General features: G+C 40.5%; 1 protein-coding gene across 1 annotated transcript in view; it reads right to left on the bottom strand.

Moving 5' to 3' along the window:
* Positions 1 to 20,716, bottom strand: part of TCERG1L (transcription elongation regulator 1 like) — a 244,115-nt gene that overhangs the window by 19,242 nt on the left and 204,157 nt on the right. Inside the window, exons 8-9 of the mRNA XM_089669320.1 lie at positions 7,946 to 8,100; positions 4,908 to 4,977 (exon numbers count right to left, since the gene is read on the bottom strand). Coding sequence (XP_089525446.1) covers positions 4,908 to 4,977; positions 7,946 to 8,100 — 225 coding nt within the window. The remainder of the gene's footprint in view (positions 1 to 4,907; positions 4,978 to 7,945; positions 8,101 to 20,716) is intronic.

Genomic DNA, 20,716 nt, shown 5'->3' with positions numbered 1-20,716 from the left:
TAGTATTATTCACTTTGCATTCAATGCTTATATGCACTGTTTATTGCTGATTCATGAGTTAATTGCAGTCTATGGGACTGTGGCTGAACATACCTTCTGTGTGTTTGTTTGTCTCAAACCACCATTTATTCTAACCAGTACCAACACATTGAGTTCATTTACCACTAAACAGTCTTGTGTCTATTTCCTAGTGCTAATTCAGAGCCAAGTTAAAGGTATCTATACTGGTGTTTATAAATGTTCTTGCAGTAACTTTAATTTAACCAGGTGTATCAGAGGGGCTAATGTTGTGCTTAGAGTTGAGGTGCAGAACAGAGAATCCAAATTACCAAGCGGCTCCTGCAGGGGAAGCCACATATATATATATATATATATATATATATACACATATATACACACATACACACACACACACACACAGTATATATGCAAGAGAAAAAGACAGGTTCATTTTATTCCTATCATTCTTAGCATATTCACCTCTCATTCACTCCTCTACCACCATGTTCAGTTGACAGGAGCAGAAGGAACTACCCATTGAAAACAATGTCACTGAAGTTGTGACTTATATAGGGCTATGGACTCTCCTATGTGACAATGCTGACTTTGGGTGATTGGCTGTCACATGTAGTGAGTCACAAGCGCCATCTTTTCTAGCTGGCTCAAAAGAGCAATAAATGAGAAAAGCTAAGGTGAGACTTGATCTTAGGGATGGGGCTTAAAGCAAAATTGCTTTTTCATGGATTTTATTAGCCCCAGGTTCAGACAAGAGATAAGTCAGCCTCCTTAAAATCCTTACAGTCTGACATTTCTGCTCTGACAGGGAGAGAAAAAAATAACTAACAGTACACACACATATCCCTGAGAAGTAAGGCTGCCCTATTATACCAACGTATGGGTAGAGATTTAGTTTTTACAAATGCCCGTCTTTGGCTGGTTCTTATTAGGGATACACTATACAGGAAAAACTGGTAAAGCTGTGAACAATATGGTTTTGGGCAACTCTGCTTTATTCATTTACAGACTATACAAATTGAGTCTTCATTTATTTGTTCACAGCATCTAATTAAGAAGTCCATTAGAACATTAGTGTCACATAGATGCTTGATTTAATGCCAGTGAGATTAATTACTGGCTTCTGCTTGAATGATAAATGACAACGTTAGAAAAATGGAGAGAAGTGCAGGTTTAATGAAGTAAGAACCTTTATAACTAGAGGAGGGATGAACTGTATATTGGCTATAGGATGTAGATGGGGATTCAGGTGAGAAAAACTTTGTTTATTTCAAAGATATTTTATATTGTCATCCAAGCAATGTCAAAGTTATTAAAGGGGTTGGTTGTTTGCATATATATTTATCTAATACATCTTTGTGAACATTGTTTGGTAAAGTCTAACGTCAGACAATTTTTATTTTAAATTTTAAGAATGAGTGGAGAATTTTTAGTAGAAGTAGTAGTTTCATTTTATATAGAGCAGGGGAAGATTTTAGCCACTGCTGTTTTTTTGCCATCTATGTCCTGCTGGGGAGATTCCCCCTCACTTCCTGTCCCATAACTGACACAGGAAGTGGAGGAATTCCCTCCAAGGTGGAAGAATCCCTGATTGTCATGGGGGTCACCAGAACTAGTATCCCCATTGGAAGATTTCCCCAATTCTGGTGACAAAATTTGAGATTTTCATTTTCACTGTGAGAATGGTAAACAGGACAAATAGCTTGAATCTCCCTAACAGGGGCACAGACAGCAACAAAAACCCGACAGGTGTTCTAATCCTTCTCCACTATCCAAAATAAAAAATAAAATGACGCCTTTTGTTATTCTTTAACGTTTCTGTCAGGTCCCTTTTTCTGTCTGACCTTTGTGAAGATTTCCCCTCACTATCTGTCTCTATAACTTCTATACAAGAAATTGTGGGTTCAACAGAGACCAGAACAGGAAGGCACAGACAGTAATAAAAACATAGTTAGTGGTTCTAAGCCTTTTCCACTCTTCTGAAAATGTGTTTTTGTTTTTTTATTGTCCTTGTTGGAGAAAGTTCCCATCACTTCCTGTCCTGAAAGGAAGTAAAGAGAAATCTATCCCTTGGAATGGGAAATCTATCCCCCTAAAATGGAAAATAGAGGCAATAACCAGACAGAAGCATTAACCCTTCCAATGCTCTACTCAAAATGAAATAAAGTGTTTTGGATGGGACAGACCATCAAACTCCAAACCACTTAAGTAGCCCAAATGAGTCATGACTTGATTTCCTCATCCACACACTCGATGTGGATGGGGAAATCCTCCCTGCTGAGCTATTTTATTCTGACAGTGGGGAGAAGTGTTGCAGGCTATAGCCAGCAGTGCTTATTGAGCAGGTATAATCCAACAGCACAGTTGTACAGTAGTTGATTGGTAGGTTGACTTCTGTACAACCAACTTGTCCATGCAAGGCTGGCTTTACTCTTGAGGTTGGTTGATCATTGCTTTGCCATCCTTAGTTCATATCTATTAGAGGATGGGGGGGGGGGGGGGTCAGTGGTGCATCTGTGTCCTTATCCGAAATCAGCTACTGCTGAGACAGACTATCAGGTATCAGGAGAGGTGCTGCCATAGATACATATTTAGTTCAGTGATCAGCTATGGTAGCAGCTCAGTGCAAGTAATCTCAAACATTCCAGGAAAGTTAATGAGCTGCAGGCTATAAACCAATGAGCAGCCTTTGTTAGCATGTAGAATTTAATTCTTTCTTGCAGAACCTGACAAACCTGCAGTCAGTTATTATGTATGAAACCCTGCTGCTGAAAAAAACATGGAGGCTTCCTTTGCAGACCTCCTTCATTACATTCTGAGCCACTAGCCTGAAATAAACATGCAGCATATTAATTTGGAGTTTGCTTTCCCCTTTTTGCACTGGTTCCTTTAAGGATCACAAGCCACTTTAAATCTGTGGTGGGGATGCATTTTAGCAACAAAAACTGAAAAATATTGTACATATTGCTAGCATGACTATGTTAATTGCATCTTATTTTAGCCAGCTATAGTTGGATTGAAATTCGGCTGGTTTAGCAGACTGGCCAAATTTTGTTCCCTCTACGGGCAGGCTGGTTGTATAGAAGTCAGGGGGGACTGACCATTTGGAAACTCGGGCACTGCCCGAGGGCCCGTGGTCAGTAGGGGGCCCCATGAAATGCCCCTGGTACTTTTTTCATAGGCTTTTTTGGAGTTTGGGCAAGGACACGGGCCCCATGATCCCCTATTGCCCGGGGGCCCAATGAGTTGTCAGTCCACCCCTTATAGAAGTCAATCTCTTGGTTGACTTCTGTACAACCATCCTGTTGGAAAATGTTTACTTGGTCAGTGAGGTCGGCTTTAGCCGATGGTGCTGCTGACTGTATTCTGATGGCAGGAAGCCTCCCGAATGTTTGAATACAATGTTTCTGTGGGAGGGATACCCCCATCCACCTTGATTGTGTGGATGGGGGAATTGATTCATTTTCTTTTGTGCAACCCACTGGTTAACCAAATGAATATGAATCATGTATGGCCAGCCTTAGGGTCCTGTAATCTCCCTGCACAGCAGCACTTATATTAAGACAGGAGATGGGAATGGTGTCATTGCACTTGTATGTCGTTGCACATTCCTGCCAGTCCAGCACTGGGGCTCATGCTGACAGGAGGGAACAGCACAGAGGACACATTAGTTACCTCTTTTTCCTTTCCTGACCAGTGATCAGCAGGATGGAGCAGATGCATGACACCACTGCATCCTTAAACACTATTAGAGAAAGTGGTGTAACCCACCTAACTTTGGTGTGTGAATCACAAAAGTGGCTGAACAAAAGCACAAATATGACAGGTTAGAGACTTTAAATATATATCTCTGTTTAAAAGCCTGGCCCCAGCTCTAGGGAAAATGTAAGGGCTCTTTCACATGAGGCGGGGTCCGCTCTAATCAGCAGGGGATATGTGAGCAGATGTCCTGCTGAATGGGAGCCCAGGGTGGATGTCAGTCTTTTAACATCTGTGTTCATTCAGTTTGTGTCCTGCGAACATGGGCAGTCCCTTGATAGCTTTATGGGCTAACTTTGATCCATCACGTTTGGGTCTGGAAAAACTGAAAAAGACAGTCTTTTTCTGGACCTGGATGGACTCAGAGGTACGTGGGTGTAAATGGAGACAAGTTCAGGTGGACCTGATCAGAAATCCTGTGTGAAAGGGGCTAAGAAAAAAAAGGATAAACAGTCATTTCTCTCTAGTACAATGACATCTGATTGGCTGATATGGGTTACTATTCTTTAGCACATCATCACTGTACATTGTGCTGCCTTACTGATGATAAAGAAAAACAATTATTATACAGTATGTTCACCATTCACTAACAACTAACCATTGATATTAAGTGCTTATATGCCAATATTAAGTTCCTTATTTAAGAGGTTCACTTTCTAGAAGTTACTTTGCAACTTAGATAGTGTTGTTTTGCAGTCTGTGGATTGGCAATTACAGACAGACAATGTGTCTCCTAATATTGTACAGTGAGACATTTCAGGCTATTTATCACAGTCAAGCCAAAAAAGTTCCATAATTACAGAAAATTATGTTTCTTGTAACCTTTTATATGCAGTTTTTGGAAATTTCTAAAGAGTTAACATGTCAGATATTTTAAGAGAATCCATGGCAAGTGTCTAAGACTTGTGTTAAAATAATGCCCCCTGATGAAGATAACAGATCTGAGTTCAAAACGTGTCAGGATCTCTGTGTGTTAATTTCTCTACTTTCTAATCTATTCTTTGTAATTGTTTTTTTCTAAATACATTTTCAAAATCGTTCACCATGAGAAGAGGTTGTAGATTTTTCTTATCACTGAATAAGCTTTAATTGGGAGGAAAGGACAGTACCACTGTCACGGGCTCTCTACTCACCTGTTTCTCTTAATCTTGGTGCTATGTTCGTCATTCAGATCTTCTGGGATAAGTCCATCTTTTTTAGATGCTGGTAGAAGACAACAAAACAAAAAAAAAAGTTCCTTAATCCAGAATGAGCATAATGTTTAAATGCCCAAATGAACATCCTTAATGACAATTTTATGTTCCTATTTGGAAGCCAAGTATCTCCGTCCCAATAGAGAGCACTAATTCCCATCTCAGAGCCACATACAAAATACCTAATGAACTCATGAGTTTTAGGAATACAAAGCCTCAGTTCAGTCTGAGATAGTGGCGATGATCCCCGTGCCAAATTGATTTAGGCTGCTGGCAGGGAACTTCTTTTTCGATCAGATCTGAAGCTACACTGCAAATGCTTTTTAATATTTCGAAATGTTTTTTTCCTCTTCAGACTAGCTACTTAAAGAGGTAGAAGCTATGCAATTAAAGTCACAATGAAATGGCATTAAAGCTGTTAATAATTAGGGTACATATTGTTGTGGTCTTTGGGTACAACAATTTGTGCAATGCCAAAATAGCCCCACACCTTTCTAAATTTGTATGCAAGGAAAGTGCACAGAAGTGCTAAAAGTAAGGTCAAAGGAACCCGTCTGAGGAAGTATTAAGGACATCATAGCTGACCTCTCCTTCTGAAAACGCTAGGCCATGTTGACCCTTATCCTTTAAAGCTTTGAGTCATTGACCTGTAACAAGTAAGCAGATTAAAAGCTCTGACTTCACTCCAAGCTTCCTGACCTGCATACTTGTTCAAAATATGTGACTCAAAGAGTACTGAAGACAGTGGAACAGCATGACAGCTTGGCAACTAGACCAGGAGGTCAGCAGTATTATGACCACAATCTCGTGGATATACATACATTTACAAGTCCACAGAAGGACAAGTACATTTGATAGACAGCCAGATGAAAGTGGACCTGTCATAAATATACTTAAACTAGCTGTATAGCTCTCGTGGCTTGTATAATAATCGGTGTTGTGTAGATTGAGCTGTCCTTCCGTATCAGAGAGGGACATGCAAAACCTTTACCCTAAATTGTACAACTGTGTTGAGATTTAAGAGTGAGGAAAGGGCTACCTGGGTGTGGTCTGGAACAAAGCTCAGGTAATTTATATAATGCGTCACTTTAACCCTTTGAGGACCGTAAGATTTTGGAACACCAAAAGAATCAATTTTTTTGTTTTTAAAGTTCGTACACTTCAGTTGCTGTAACTAAGCCATTTCATGAAATAATTGGCAAAAAGCTAGATCCATTTGTTGTTTGTTGATAAGAACTAATATTTGGACTCAAACCAAAAAAAAAAAAAAAAGAGTTTTAAGTTCCTAATCAGATGATACACGCAATTAAAACCATGGGACAAATATGTCCCTTGGTCCTCAAAGGGTTTTAATGTACTGTATGAAAAGGTTAGTGTAGGACTCACCAGACATGAGAACCCTGGGTATACATGTTAACTGTCTTATATTGGTCAAAAAACAAAAGTTGTTTCGTGATTTTACATACTTTGGTCTGAGAGTTTTACAGGAATGCTCATAAGAGGTTTAATTAATAACATAATTGGAACTAAGAGGCTGTGTTTGAGCAATGTGCAACTGTAATCAGATTGACTGTTTTGTATGTAAAGCTAGCCATATATGGATCCCATTCATCAGGGACCAGCCATATTTTGATCCATGTATGTGTGGGCTGGTTGCACACAAATTGATCTCTTAATCAACTTGTATACAACCAGCATGCCAGGTTTTTCTTGAATGGTCAGTGCCACCAGCTATAGCCGCAACACTGACCATTACTGGGAGGGATTTCCACATCGAGTTTGTGGATAGCGGAATCAAGGCATTTTCTCTCAACCCACTGGTTGAACAAAAAAATGGGCTGCCTAACACTTCTTTTACAGATCACAGAGAACATTTCCTACATGTCATTTAGTCCTCTACAGTATAGTTGACCACATCTAAGATGTCACTTGGTGGGTCCTGCTTCAATATAGTAGACTACATCTTAGATCTCCGGGTACCAATAGCTTTCAGGAATACAATAGCTAATAGATATCCCAAATAGGTAGCAGCTTTCCTATCTAATACAATTTGATAATAAAGGCAACAGTTTCAAATGTGGTCTACTACCCATATGGAGAATCCACCTAAATGTTCCAAAATAGAAGCGGCATTCTTAGCCAACATACTTCGATAATACGATAATAAAGGCAACAGTTTTAAACATGGTCTACTGTACATATGGAGTACCCACCAAGTGATATGCAGGTCTAAATCTACCATCTCTGGCCAGAACTAATATAGGTCACCACTCTACTCCAAGCTGGCCAATGCAAGATCTCCCACAGGTACAAGAAGGAATACAAAATTCATTAACTGAACTACACATACAGTGATTCAGCTATGAACTAAGGTGAGTGATTTCAAATAACCCTCTTTCATATGAACTGCCAAATGCCATCCTTTTTTCACTTCTAGATACTTGCTTCACTAGCTAGTCAGTCAGTGACCTGTAAATAGAATAGCTTTCAGTGAAGTGAATCCCCAGAGCCTTCACCAATCAGACCAGCGATGGCAGCTCCAGTACCTTGTTCCCCACAAGCTCTCTTTAAACTCTGCAGCATCTATTGTTTTAAATAAGGCTTGCAGTAAGCGAAGAGGGTCATCACGGATCAGAAATATAGACTAACAAACAATCTGTGTAATTAAATGGCATTCCCATGTACACTGAAACTACACAATCACATACATTATTAAGCATTAACACTAGAAGTAGATTATTAGACTGATCTGTTTCATATGTATATCTAAAAAGTATTAAAAAGGCTATTGGTTCTCTTTAAATAGCAGAGATATAGTAAATCCTCATGTGGAAAGTAACACCTTTTCAATTCATAGCTCAGCTGGATGGTAAGGCACTGCTTCCAATTCATTAATTTCTCATCCCATTAGAGATTCCATTACAACATGTCATGCATACAGAATAAAGTATAATGTGGTAACCGCAGAGTTTAATTACTTGCAGGAGATTCCAATTTGCGCTTATGGGGTGGGTCCTCAATAATTCGGTTTATATCCACCCGATTCTTCAAATCAATTGGCTTGTCCCAAACGGACAACTGGATTGTTGGATTGAAGAAAAAGACTTTGTCATCTCTAGTCCATACGACACACCTGGCAAATGCAATGAAAAGCAAACCAAACACATTTTAAATGACCAGAACAGATGACATCTGCTGTAATTTTCAATAAGTACATCATACTCCATATGGTGCAAATCACAAAATGTAATACAACTATGTACTTGTAAATTAAAATACAATATAGGAAGGATATTATCTGACCAGATGACAGCTAGTTTTAGATGGATGGATGTAGAACCAAATAACAACTGACTCTCATTTGAGTCAGTATCCTTTTTCCTACCTTTTCGGTTCAGCTGTCTTTAGTCCCCAAAGCAAAGTCTATACTAGTAAAATGTATTCCTGTAATATAATCAGTCTAAAATGATAATGTAGCAATTAGGAATTTAATCAATATAATGAATTCACCCAGTGCTCAGTTCTTAAAATGTGTGTAAACTTTAAAACTCAGTTTATACTATTGCCTTTTTTAGGCACAGCCAAACCAGATGTTGAATATCTGCATGCGAAAAATGATGTAAAACACCATGTGATCCTGCCAGTATATTTGTTTCTCCAGTGCTTCCTCTTTTATGCTGAGAAGGAGAACCACAAACTACTGTCCTTTGATAGCGTTGTCAGCCTTTATGGTACATTTCCGTACTGGAAAGATTATGGTCACATCATCACTCACAAGCAGGGGCAGACTGACCATTTGGAAACTCGGGCACTGCTCGAGGGCCCGGGGTCAGTAGGGGGCCCCATGAGATGCCCCTGGTACCTTTTTCATAGGTTTTTTGGAGTTTGGGCAAGGGCACAGGGGCCCCATGATCCCCTATTGCCCGGGGGCCCCATGAGTTGTCAGTCCACCCCTGCTCACAAGTACAAAAGTAGTATATTTAAACCCATGTCATACAGGTTTTACATTTCCATACAAGTCTATGAGAATATAAAACATGTAGTGCAGAGCTAAAGGGTAGAATAAAATAGTATGACCCAGATATCTAAAATGTAACTGATATAAATGTGCATTATTATTACACCTCTGGTGAGTGTGCAATTTTACCATTTTCCCTGCACATTACCGGATCACATGTGTCACTGGGAGTAGTGAAGACACCCATCCAGCTAATTGTTTTTCCTGCACCAACATCACTTCCAGCACTTATATTATATTGATGCATTTGGCTGTTTACATATAGTGTATGGTTGTGGGGACACATATCACTTATTTCCCATTTGATATGGACATTATATAGATATTTATGTCACTATCCTGTTATTATATGCTTTGCCAGCAATTTACTGTGAATTCTACCTTCAGGAGTTTGCATCCTATATATCTTTAGATTTTATATAGTGCTGCACTACACATTTTATGTATATATTTTGTATGGTTTATTGGCTATTCTTAATGTGTATTTACATTTTAGATATCTGGGTCATACTATTTTATTCTGCCTTTTAGTGCTGCACGACATGTTTTATGTTCATTTTAAGAAGGTTATTGGTTTCCTTTTTAGTGTTCTAGCTGCTTTTCACCCTTAAGCGCTCACTGAACCCCACTTTTTACATCAAGTCTATGAGAATGCAAAACCTGCTTGAATTTGGCCAAATGCAGACCAAAAGGAGGTCAACTGCAGATACTCCTGTCAATAAATTCTGAATAATCCCAGAAAAATATCAAACTGATGCCAACACCACAAGTCCAAAGTCTCTGCACCTCCAAGGCCACAACAAGGACAAGAGGCAGCACATCCAAAGCCCATGTAAGCCAACTTAGCAGGAGTATAGTGAAGATGATGAATAAACTTGAATTGAGTAAATTAATCAGCAGTACTAATGAGGTCTTGAAAACAGACCCCCGTAGCTTCCTCCAAACCCTCTTCAAGAAGCTCAGGGAACACCACCACCCACTTACGCTTAGCATTGTGAAAGGGGTTGGCCTTGGCCGATCGAAGACAGGAACAGAAAGTGGTACTCTGTACAGGATTATTCCTGTGCATGCACAAAAATGGGGAAGTTTTGTGAGTTCTGCGCTACGTGTCTTGTGCATGCCCCGTGTGTGTGCAGATGCACTGCAAGGCTGTCAGGACCCTAAGTCTTGTAGCACATCTTTGCATGCACAGAATTTGGTAGGGGGCAGAAGTGGCCAGGACACCATTCTCACCTAGGTGAAAATTGTTGCTTTGCAGCACAATAAACATTCAATAAATAAAATATCCAATTTAAAGAGGGGAAGGTGGAGGAGGCAAGGCAAGAGAAGGTTAATTTTAGGGTGAAGGTCTACTTTAACCCATAGTACCAGTATGAAAAGGTATGAATGGGCCCTAAAGTAAACCTAAGAATGAATCTAGATGGGTGAAATGAAGCCTATTCGTTATTTGTTCCACCTATACCAGCAATGCTTAACCTGACTAAAATCCTGATGGAGTAAATATAAGTGTCTGTGCCAGAAAGCAGTCTGGTATGTGAGTTGTGTTATTAAACAAAGCAGAAAGCAATTAAGATAAATTGTAAATTATGCAGATCCCAGTTAGCACCCATAATGCTATCTTGCAAGCGTACATCAACACTATATTTCTTGAACTCAGCATGTTTATAAGAATCTTTAATGCTAGGTGATAGGTATCTCTGCAAGAGCATAATTCCTATGCGAGAATTCTTGCTGCCAATTTCTCTATAAATCCTCGGTGAAATGGAATTGTTTCTTAAATAAGCATTGACTGCTTTGCTTTTGTAATAGGAATTGTTCTTTACAAGCTAGCAATCCGATTAGTAACTGTAGAGAAATTCACTACGCAGAGCTGGTTCGAGGGAGACCCCTGTGTGTGATGATTGATGGAGTACAGCCCCTTCCCATTTGGTAATCATTTGAAAAGGGACTAGTTCACCTCCACCCAAATTTATTAATATTTTGGGTGGAGTGTAATAGATTATCGGGAGTGCAGTGAAAAACAACATCAAACACTGATATGGCAGAGGTGCCTATGGTGGTAGCTAATGATGTTAATGAAGGTGATCAGAGTCGTCATAATTTAAAATGTAGAAGAATCAGGATTAGTTACATCCAAGAAGACATGTTTTAAGCTTAAATCTGCCACTTTCTCAGGCTTATGTTGTAGACATACAAAAACATAGAAAGTCTGCAATAAATACATACCATACAGCATATACGTTAAAAGAACAATAGTAAAATAACACTGAATACAGTCATAGGGTCATTTTCCTTAAAACACATTAAATATTAGATGTATAACCATCTTGAGGTCGTTTTAACACTCATCTATTTACACTTCCATAGGTGTAGCTTTCCTAAAGCATGTAGGTAACGTATTTATATGGAGATACAATATGTTGTTTTATTATTTGTCTTTGGTTTTACCTATAATGTTTATTAAGGCTACCAGTGTATCAAGAGTGACCAATTCCTGCTTGGAGACAGGGGTATTCTCCATACACCCACATAGAACTTTGCATCTACCACAGTGGTCTCCAAACTCCAACCTTTGCTTGCTTTTATCTGGCTCTTGGGGCACTATTTCATCAACTCATACCAACAATGTGGCATAATTCCCCCCACTGACACCAATGAAGGGGCACAATTTCTCCCAATGACTCCAAGGATGGGGCACAATTTCTCTCAATAACACCAATGATGGGACACAATTCATTCCAATGACACCAATGATGGGGCACAATTCATTCCAATGACACCAACGATGGGGCTTAGTTCTTCCCATTGACACCAAAAGCGGGGCACAATTCCTCTCACTAATACAAACAATGGGGCATTGTTTTTTCTCACTGAAATCAGGACTTCTTCTACTTCTAGTGGCCACAGTCCACACTCCTAAAGCCTAAAGGATAGTAAACTGGCCCTTTGTTTAGAAAGTTTGGAGACCCCTGATCTACCAGATTACTTGATTTACACTCTAACCAAATTTAATTTACATCACTTGTTTTGCTCTCTATTTGCATGATCCCCACCAGGGGCGGACTGACAACTCATGGGGCCCCCAGACAATAGGGGATCATGGGGCCCCTGTGTCCTTGCCACACTCAAAAAAGCCTATAAAAAAGGTACCAGTGGCATTTCATGGGGCCCCCTACTGACCCCGGGCCCTCGGGCACTGGCCGAGTTTCTAAATGGTCAGTCCGCCCCTGATCCCCACATATCATCACTGTAGAAGTACTACACCATAAGCGCTCTCCCACCCCTCCTTTTATTTTTTTCCCAGTGAACCACACTGAGGACCACCAACCTATAGACACTGTAATGTATTATGCTCTTCCTTTTCTTTGCTGGTCTCTAATTTCTGAGTTTTTCACTCTTCTTTAGCATTTAACTAGAACTATGGTGTCCCATTAAAAATCATGTGCTGCAACACTTAATTATAAGTGCATCTGCACTTACAGATTTCTATTGCTCCCCCTGCAAAGTCCCACAATTACTTGTGGATCCTGCCAGTGAAGTCCACAAAATGCATCTTCCTATGATGGCGTACCAACATTTCTGCATTACTATTGAATTCAGAACTAAGTTGCCACTCTTATGTAGGTTGTGCCAGCTTGCACTATAGTGAAATGAGAAGATGTTGCAGAGGGTGTGGCTATCAACATCATCTCTGCTGATTCACAAGGCTATAGGCTGTCAATTTTTTTTATTATCCTGGAGCTCGACTTTTTGAGGGCCAAAAGCAACCAAACAAAGCCACCTTCAATTAAGGTGGTATTAAACCCCAAACCAAGAATGTTATATATTGCAGCTTACCAATAATTAGATGTCAGTCTGGGGAAAGGGTTAAATATACTAGCAGATTTAGATACACTAAAATGAAGCCAATGCCGTTTTTACTTTTTGTATGCCTTTTAATCAAAAAGAAATATACTCCTTATACCTGAAGTGGAACGTCTAAACGTAGTATATAATAGCAGTGCTGATCTGTGTCATGGCAGGTTCATTTTACAGAGACATTGTCATCCTGAGACTGCTAAGTGCCAACATGTTGGATGTGATGTCAGCTGTCAATCATGTAAAACTCTATAGTATTACCCTTTGCTCCTCCCCCAGCTACTACATAAAAGGTTATGTAGGTAGGTTAAAAGGAGGGGCAAAGGAGCTAGACCAACACAGATAGTGGTTAGACACTCCCAGAAGAGGTAAGGCCTATGACATGCATGGAGGAAGGGGGCTTTGCTAGGTAACTGACACCTTCTGGAGTGTTAGTTCCCTAGAATCATTTAAGAGCACAATGTAATTCAATAAAAAAAATCATTCATGGAAAGGAAAAACGCTGCAGGTAAGCATTTAAAAAAATACTTGTTTTTTGTACTTTTACTGCTTTTTTTGAGGTTGGTGACAGCATCTCTTTAAGAGCTTGCATAAGAATGCACTTTAAGTAAATGCAGTGGCCTCTTACAGTATTGGTGGGTGTTCATTCAATAAAAAATACAGTATCCAACCATCACATAAACACCTTGATGTGTTTCTCACTTTTAGTGCTTATACATAATATCTCATGAGAAAACACTCCCTAGCAGCAGTGGAGAACTATTATGTGCCTTGTATAGGAATGTTTATAGGCTTTGTTACTGCAGAGGTTTGCCTCCCCATAGATCTCATTTCAAAATCAATGTTAACCACTTTGTTAGCGTCTAGTCATTTAAATGTGCCATACTTCTGAATGGAGGCTCTAACTTTAACAAAATCAGTAACTTAGTAAAATCAGGTAGTTCTGAGAGGCAGCGCTTATGATTCTTGTCAGAGAAGCATTTATTATCCCAGCTGTACAACACGTTTTTATGATGTCTCTGCAGAGCCGTTTTTTACTTCGGCATAAATTCGGCTACAAAATTCACAGGCACATTAAATTTAAATGCAAATCCAACTTTATTATCAGACCTGTCATAAAAAATGCTTTAGTAGTTTCCAAGTTGACAAAAATACAGACTTTTTGTTAAATATAGGCATAGTCTGTTGTGCTTGCATTTAGATAAATATATGTCATGCTATCAGGATCATCAGGATGTTGCCGTACTCAACACAATGTGACAGACAATCCACTTTATATAATAGAAATCAATAATGCTTCTTGCAAATTATTTTCCCGTAATCAGGTCAATAAACCTTCATCATAACTTGGCAGAATTCCATGCATTTCCAAAAACTAGAGGTGAGGTTGCAGACTCTTGATTACTGTTAGCTTATCTGTAGGTAAACTTATAGTCACTTTAACCTGGCCATACTTGTGGCAATTTCCAGTCAATTTTAACCACTGTTTGTGTCATCGAGAATAACAATGCAATCGCAAGTAACCATCAGCTGGCCATACTGGAGAGTAGAACATTTGGTGCAGCTCTGCATAGAAACTAATCAGCTTCCAGGTTTTATTGTCAAAGCCTAATTAAACAAGCTGAAGTTAGAAGCTGATTGACAACTATGCACAGGTGCACCAGATTCTGAGTGTTCCAGTTTTAATAAATCTTCCCCTATGATTTCTCTTGTTGAGCTCCATGGACTAAATGAAAGAAAGCAAATCCATATCTTCATCCATGCTAAACAGGTTGGATAGAGGAATCACCCTGCCAACTATTATATCCATAATGTGAAAGACTGATAGTGCTATAATGTTGGCTAGATATGATTAAGTCTTAATGCATGTATAAAAAAAATGTACTGATAATATCCCAATAGGGTGTCTAGGCGATGGGTGGGCTGCTCTTGTGAATTCAGGAACTGGAACAGTAACCTTAGATTGTAAAAATTTTAAAAATAACTCAAGAACTTAATATGGTGAATAAAAACAAAACAAAATTATCCTAAAACATTGACGTATAAATACTGTAGTCGCTAGTGCACACAACCCATGTCTCAATGGGGCAAATTATTCAATAGTATTATAAAGTGAAACAAAATGCTGCGCTACATGAAAAAATTACACAATTCCTATATATCAAACGCAAAGTGAAAAATTAAATAAAAAAAACTATATATATATATATATATATATATATATATATATATATAAAAAACAAGGACCACCCAAAAATTAAAAAAAAAAATTTATGTATGAATCAACCAGAAGTCATTCAAAGACTCAAGTTCAATCAATAAAGTTCAATCAATAAAGTGTTCTTCTGTGAACCCTCCTTTGGATAATGAAAAGTATGTGCAGCCCTCAAAAACATCCTCACCTCACACAAAGTGACCTCACATTATACAATTTCACTTTGCTTTTGATATATAGGAATTGTGCAGTTTTTTCATATAGCGCAGCATTTCTTTCACTTTATAATACTATTGTAGAAATAGTGTTTGAGTGTAAAATCAGAGTGCCACATCAAGATTTGGTGTCCAAAAGGAATTTTTTTTTCCCAAAAGTATAGCAGGTGCTACCTTTCCTTAAAGGATCATTAGTAATTAATCGTTGGATGTAGTCACTGTTAGGCTGAGAATTTTCTTGCCTTAAGTTTCATTTGGCCAACATCAGACATCTACTACCCACAAGTTCGATCAATCACCTGAATTTATTGATTGTAAAGTCAAAACTGGGCAATACATGTACAGCTTCAAAACAGTTTATAGAAAAACTGAAATGGAATTAAAAAAAAACAATGTCAAGTTTGTAAAAACTTTGCAAAAAGTAATAAGATTTTACCACCATGATAAATGAATCGAAACATAGATTTTATGTCTTCCATTGTTGTGCAAAAGAAGGAATCAAAAGTTCAATAGCTGTATGAACTTACTACCGGTATGGGCAAGTTAACACTAGCTAACAGGCTGCAGATATAGGAACTGTATGTTGACCTTAGAACTGTCCCTCACAACTCACTACTGGTCAACAACTGATGAGCATCCACAGAAAGGCATGAAGGTTGAAATTTTGTTAATATTTAATGGAATGGTCCAAAGTTCGGAGAGCCTATTGTGCTCTTTCAGATATGTAAAATTATCTGCTGCTTTCTTTGTCTACTGCCGGTAACCTGTCTAAAAACAGGTTTTCCATAAAGGTTATCTTACTTACTGTGCAGTGCCAGTTGTGTAAATATTTATAATGCCTTTTTTCCCTGTTTGCCCAGGAGTGTTCATATTCAAGTTTAAAGTTGGTTAAATAATTGGGAAGAACAGCAAGCCCATCAGGGTGCAAACAGCAGCATGACTTTACTTTGTTGTCACATTGAATATATTGAATGTATCTACAATGGAAAAAAGAATTAATGGCTGCAAATGCACCCAGGAGGGAAAAAAAGAAGGAAATTCACTAACTTTATACAGTATGTGACATCACCAAGACTGGCATTATGGCCAGCCATAAGGTTTGAGTGTTACTCCAAGGATTGCTATTATCCTCTGCAGGTTTGATGGATTATCATGGTAGCAAAGATGCTGCAGGCAAGTATGGGTGGATAATGACAGGGGAGTTCTCCACTCTTAATCACCACCTACCAGGGCTGAGACAAGAGGTGGGCAGGAAGGGCGGCTGCCCCTGGCCCTGTGGTATCATGTGAGGTGTGCGGGCACCATGAGGAGATTGGGGGAGGAGATTTATGTTGGGAGGGGGAATTTGGGTGTGGCAGGGGGTAAGAATTGTTCTAAGAGGGGACATTTCTGAAGGTGTGCTAGGAATGGTGATTTGGGGAGATTTGTGTTGGGGGGGATGGGGGAAGAGGATTTGTGCTAGGAAGGGGGGATTGGGGGGCTTGTGCAAGAAAAGGTCATATGGTGGGGGGGAAGTGAATTTGAGCTAGGAAAGTGGTTTTTTTTTTTTTTTTTTGGGGGGGGGGGGGATTTGTGCTATGTTGGGGAATTGGGGTAGGGAAATGTGTGTGGGGAGGGGGGGGTTTGAAGTAGGGGGAAGAGGATTTGTGACCAGAAGGGAAATTTGGGGGGGGGATTTGTGTTTGGAGGAGGAATTTGAGGGTTAAAGGATTAGTGCTAGGAGGGGGAAATTTTTTTGGGGGGGATTTGTGCTGGGGACTTATGAAGAGAGAGAAGATTTGAGCTGGGGGGATGGAGGAGAGATATGTGCTGGGAGGGGTATTTCAGCAGGGGTTAGATTTGTACTGAGCGGAGGGGAAATGTCTGCTTAGAGGGTAAGCATGCAATTAGTGCTTGATTTTATTTTTTTTTGGGGGGGGGCATTTTTACTCACACATAATGCTCAAAAATCTTGGGGAGGGCGCAGTTTTGCATGTTCGCCCTGGACTCTGGATGACCTTGTCCCAGCACTGCCACCTACACACATGCCTACAGCATCACTTTGGACTCCAAAGAGCCAGTTTGTAGTCTGCAGATTGCTTTTGGGGGTTACAGAATTTCTGTGGGTGGCTACATGACCACATATAATGTAGGCACCCTGCAGACCTCTTCTTCGGGATGCTAGGAACAGAAATGTTCACACCTTTATGATATCACATTGGTTAAAAAGAAAAATATCTAGACGGTGGAAGGAGGTAAGTACAAACTTTCTCCTGAGACAAGGTGTATGGTAGGGAAGGTTGTCTAAATCAGGGATTAAAGTTTCGAGTCTAGACCTACTAGCCAGGCACAAACCTTACTCTCCACCAGTTGCCCCACCCAACCTTGCCCAGGTCCGCCTCCACCCCCAACCACACCCCCTTAAAGCTTATGAAATTTCATTCTAAAGAAAAATGTAGAGTCCAAAATATAAAAAACTTCAATTATAACATAGCTTTATTATGTCAATTTAAACACAACAGCAATAGCTTAATAGCAATAGGGTGCAATTACAGCCAATAAGGAGAGAGGGGCGGGCACGAGCTGAGGCTCTGCATGTTAATTGATATGCAGAGGAGTGGCTCGGGTGCCCCATAGCAAGCTGCTTTCTCTGGGGGCACTCAGCAGGAGGGAGGGGCCAGGAGCGCAGGGACCCAAGAAGAGGAGGATCGGGGCTGCCCTGTGCAAAACCACTGCACACAGCAGGTAAGTATAGACATGTTTGTTATTTTTTCTTATTCAAAATAAAATTGCCTTTAAAATCACTTGAACCTCTGACAGGGGCAGCTTAGCCACACTCTGAAAAGAAATCCACCATGGATCACTTTTCAGAGCAATGAGATAGTGTGAACCTACCCTAAATGTGTGGAGATCTTTGCAAAGTCAGTTTACAAACGTCAGAATAATAGGAGCAGTGGGAATGACTGAAATCCAGTGTGGAAATCAATGTATTCTTTGAGGCCAGACCACAGAAGCCAAGAGTTACCCCACAGAGATGAAGGCCGCGCCCCCTGTCAGGGCCCCCCTCACCTGCACTCAGTCAGGCCCAGGACACTCCATGCAGACAGGTGACCTGCCCCCAATTTCATGCCCTGTCCGCTGACACTCACCCTGTCACTGCTGTTGTCGTGCTAGGACTCCCCCAGGCCTCTCCTCCGGAGCTCAGACATGTCGCTGTGTGTATGGTGATGAGGGCTCTGGATTAGCAGCAGGTAAGTAGATGGAGGGATCAGTGAGAAGAAGTGCGGGCTCCTCTACTCCCAACCCATTACCAAGGGACACCAAGGGCTTTACTGCTAGCGCGGGCTGTCCTGGAGGTGACGGTGAGCTGCACCTTCTCCTTCTCTCTCCTCTGACAGCAGGGCGGGGCGAGCTCAGTGAGGAAGGGCCACTGTCCATTCACATCGTACTGGGAGTGGCCGTGTGTGGACTATACCCCCCACACCTGCCTCTGGACGCCACTGCTCGCCACACAAGAATTCCCTCTCGCATTTGGCGAGTGGGCAAGCGGCTTTTTCAAGCCCTGGTCTCTCTCTCTCTCTCTCTCTCTCTCTCTCTCTCTCTCTCTCTCTCTATATATATATATATATATATATATATATATATATATATATATATATATATACATACATACATACTGCTCAAAATAATTAAAGGAACACATTGAAAACACATCAGATCTCAATGGGGAAAAGTATCATGCTGGATATCTATACTGATATGGACTGGGTAATGTGTTAGGAACATAAGGAAAATGATCAACCTGCATAGGACCGTAAATCAAAGTGAAAAATGATGCAGCAGACTAGTCCATTTTGCTGAAATTTCATTGCAGCAACTCAGAATGGTACTCAGTAGTTTGTATGCCCCTATGTGCTTGTATGCATGCCTGACAACGTCAGGGGTATGCTCCTAATGAGACAACAGATGGTGTCCTGGGGTTTTTCCTCACAGATCTGGACCAGGGCATTACTGAGCTCCTGGTCTGAGATGCAACCTGGGGGAGTCGGATGGACCGAAACATGATATCTCAGAGGTGTTCTATTGGATTTAGGTAGGGCGAGTGTGGGGGCCATTCAATGGTATAAATTCCTTCATTCTCCAGGAACTGCCTACATACTCTCACAACATGAGGCCAGGCATTGTCATGCACCAGGAGGAACCCAGAACTCAGGAACAACCAGTGTAGGGTATGACAATGGGTCCAAGGATTTCTTCACGATACCTAATGGCAGTCATCAGGGTGCCATTGTCTAGCCTGTAGATGTCTGTGTGTCCCTCCATGGATATGCCTCCCCAGACCATAACTGACCCACTACCAAAACAGTCATGCTGAACAATGTTACAGGCAGCATAATGTTCTCCACAGCTCTCCTCCAGACATTTTCACGTCTGTCACATGTGCTCAGGGTGAACCTGCTCTCATCTGTGAAAAGCACCTGCCAATTCTGGTTTTCAATGGCAAATGCCAATCAAGCTCTATGGTGCTGGCCAGTGAGCACAGGACCCACTAGAGGACATCGGGCCCTCAGGCCACCCTCATGAAGTCTGTTTCTGATTGCTTGGTCAGAGACATTCACACCAGTGGCCTGCTGGAGGTCATTTTGTAGGGCTCTGGCAGTGCTCATCCTATTCCTCCTTGCACAAAGGAGCAGATACCGGTCCTGCTGATGGGTTAAGGACCTTCTACAGGCTGCCTGCAGAAACTACAGAAGGGGTGGATATAAGACCAGTTACCCTGCACAAGGAGAGAGAGCAGCAGTGACTGGTCTTCATTACAGGAAACATCTGCACAGTGATAACATTTCACACAGGTTTACTACACAGATCTGAAAGAAATAAACAAAGCACACCAAGATTCAAGCAGGGATACACATGACTCTTGCATGTAGACAATATTCGCTTATCCTGAAATTTAGCATTTATAACTCAAAACAAATGTCAAATGTAAAATGAATGTAAGCCCTAAATCAATTATTCTGTGTTTTTGGCACCATGACTCTTGCAAACATACTGTATATGTCAAGCAAATCATTTTTGTGACTTTGTTGCAAGGGTTCTATCTCAGCAGCAGAAATCCTGGAGGATCCCTCTGCACACTGTTAATTACCTTTCCCATCAAGCTTTGCAATAAAAACAGGGATTTTTAATTCACACATATTGCAATACATGTTTAAGCTGGCCAACTGCGTCAAAGTAATTCTTCTATGGCCAGTCCTAATCTGCTCTGCCAAAGCAAATACTAATGTGGGCATAATGCCAACCTGAGGCAAACAGACACAAAGTGGGGAAGAGCTACTAGCTTGCATGTACAAGCTATTGGGATTTGAGCACAGTAATATCTTGCTTCTGTTGCATAGTAGGTCAGTAGTCAGATCTAAACCTAGTGGCTCTCCCCCACTTTGTGTCTGTTTGCCCCAGGTTG

The sequence above is a fragment of the Staurois parvus genome, unplaced genomic scaffold (genome assembly GCF_062004578.1).
Source record: "Staurois parvus isolate SC_StPar_1 unplaced genomic scaffold, SC_StPar_1.0 ptg000009l, whole genome shotgun sequence".
NCBI lineage: Eukaryota > Metazoa > Chordata > Amphibia > Anura > Ranidae > Staurois > Staurois parvus.
This window is presented reverse-complemented; position numbering and strand designations above follow the sequence as displayed.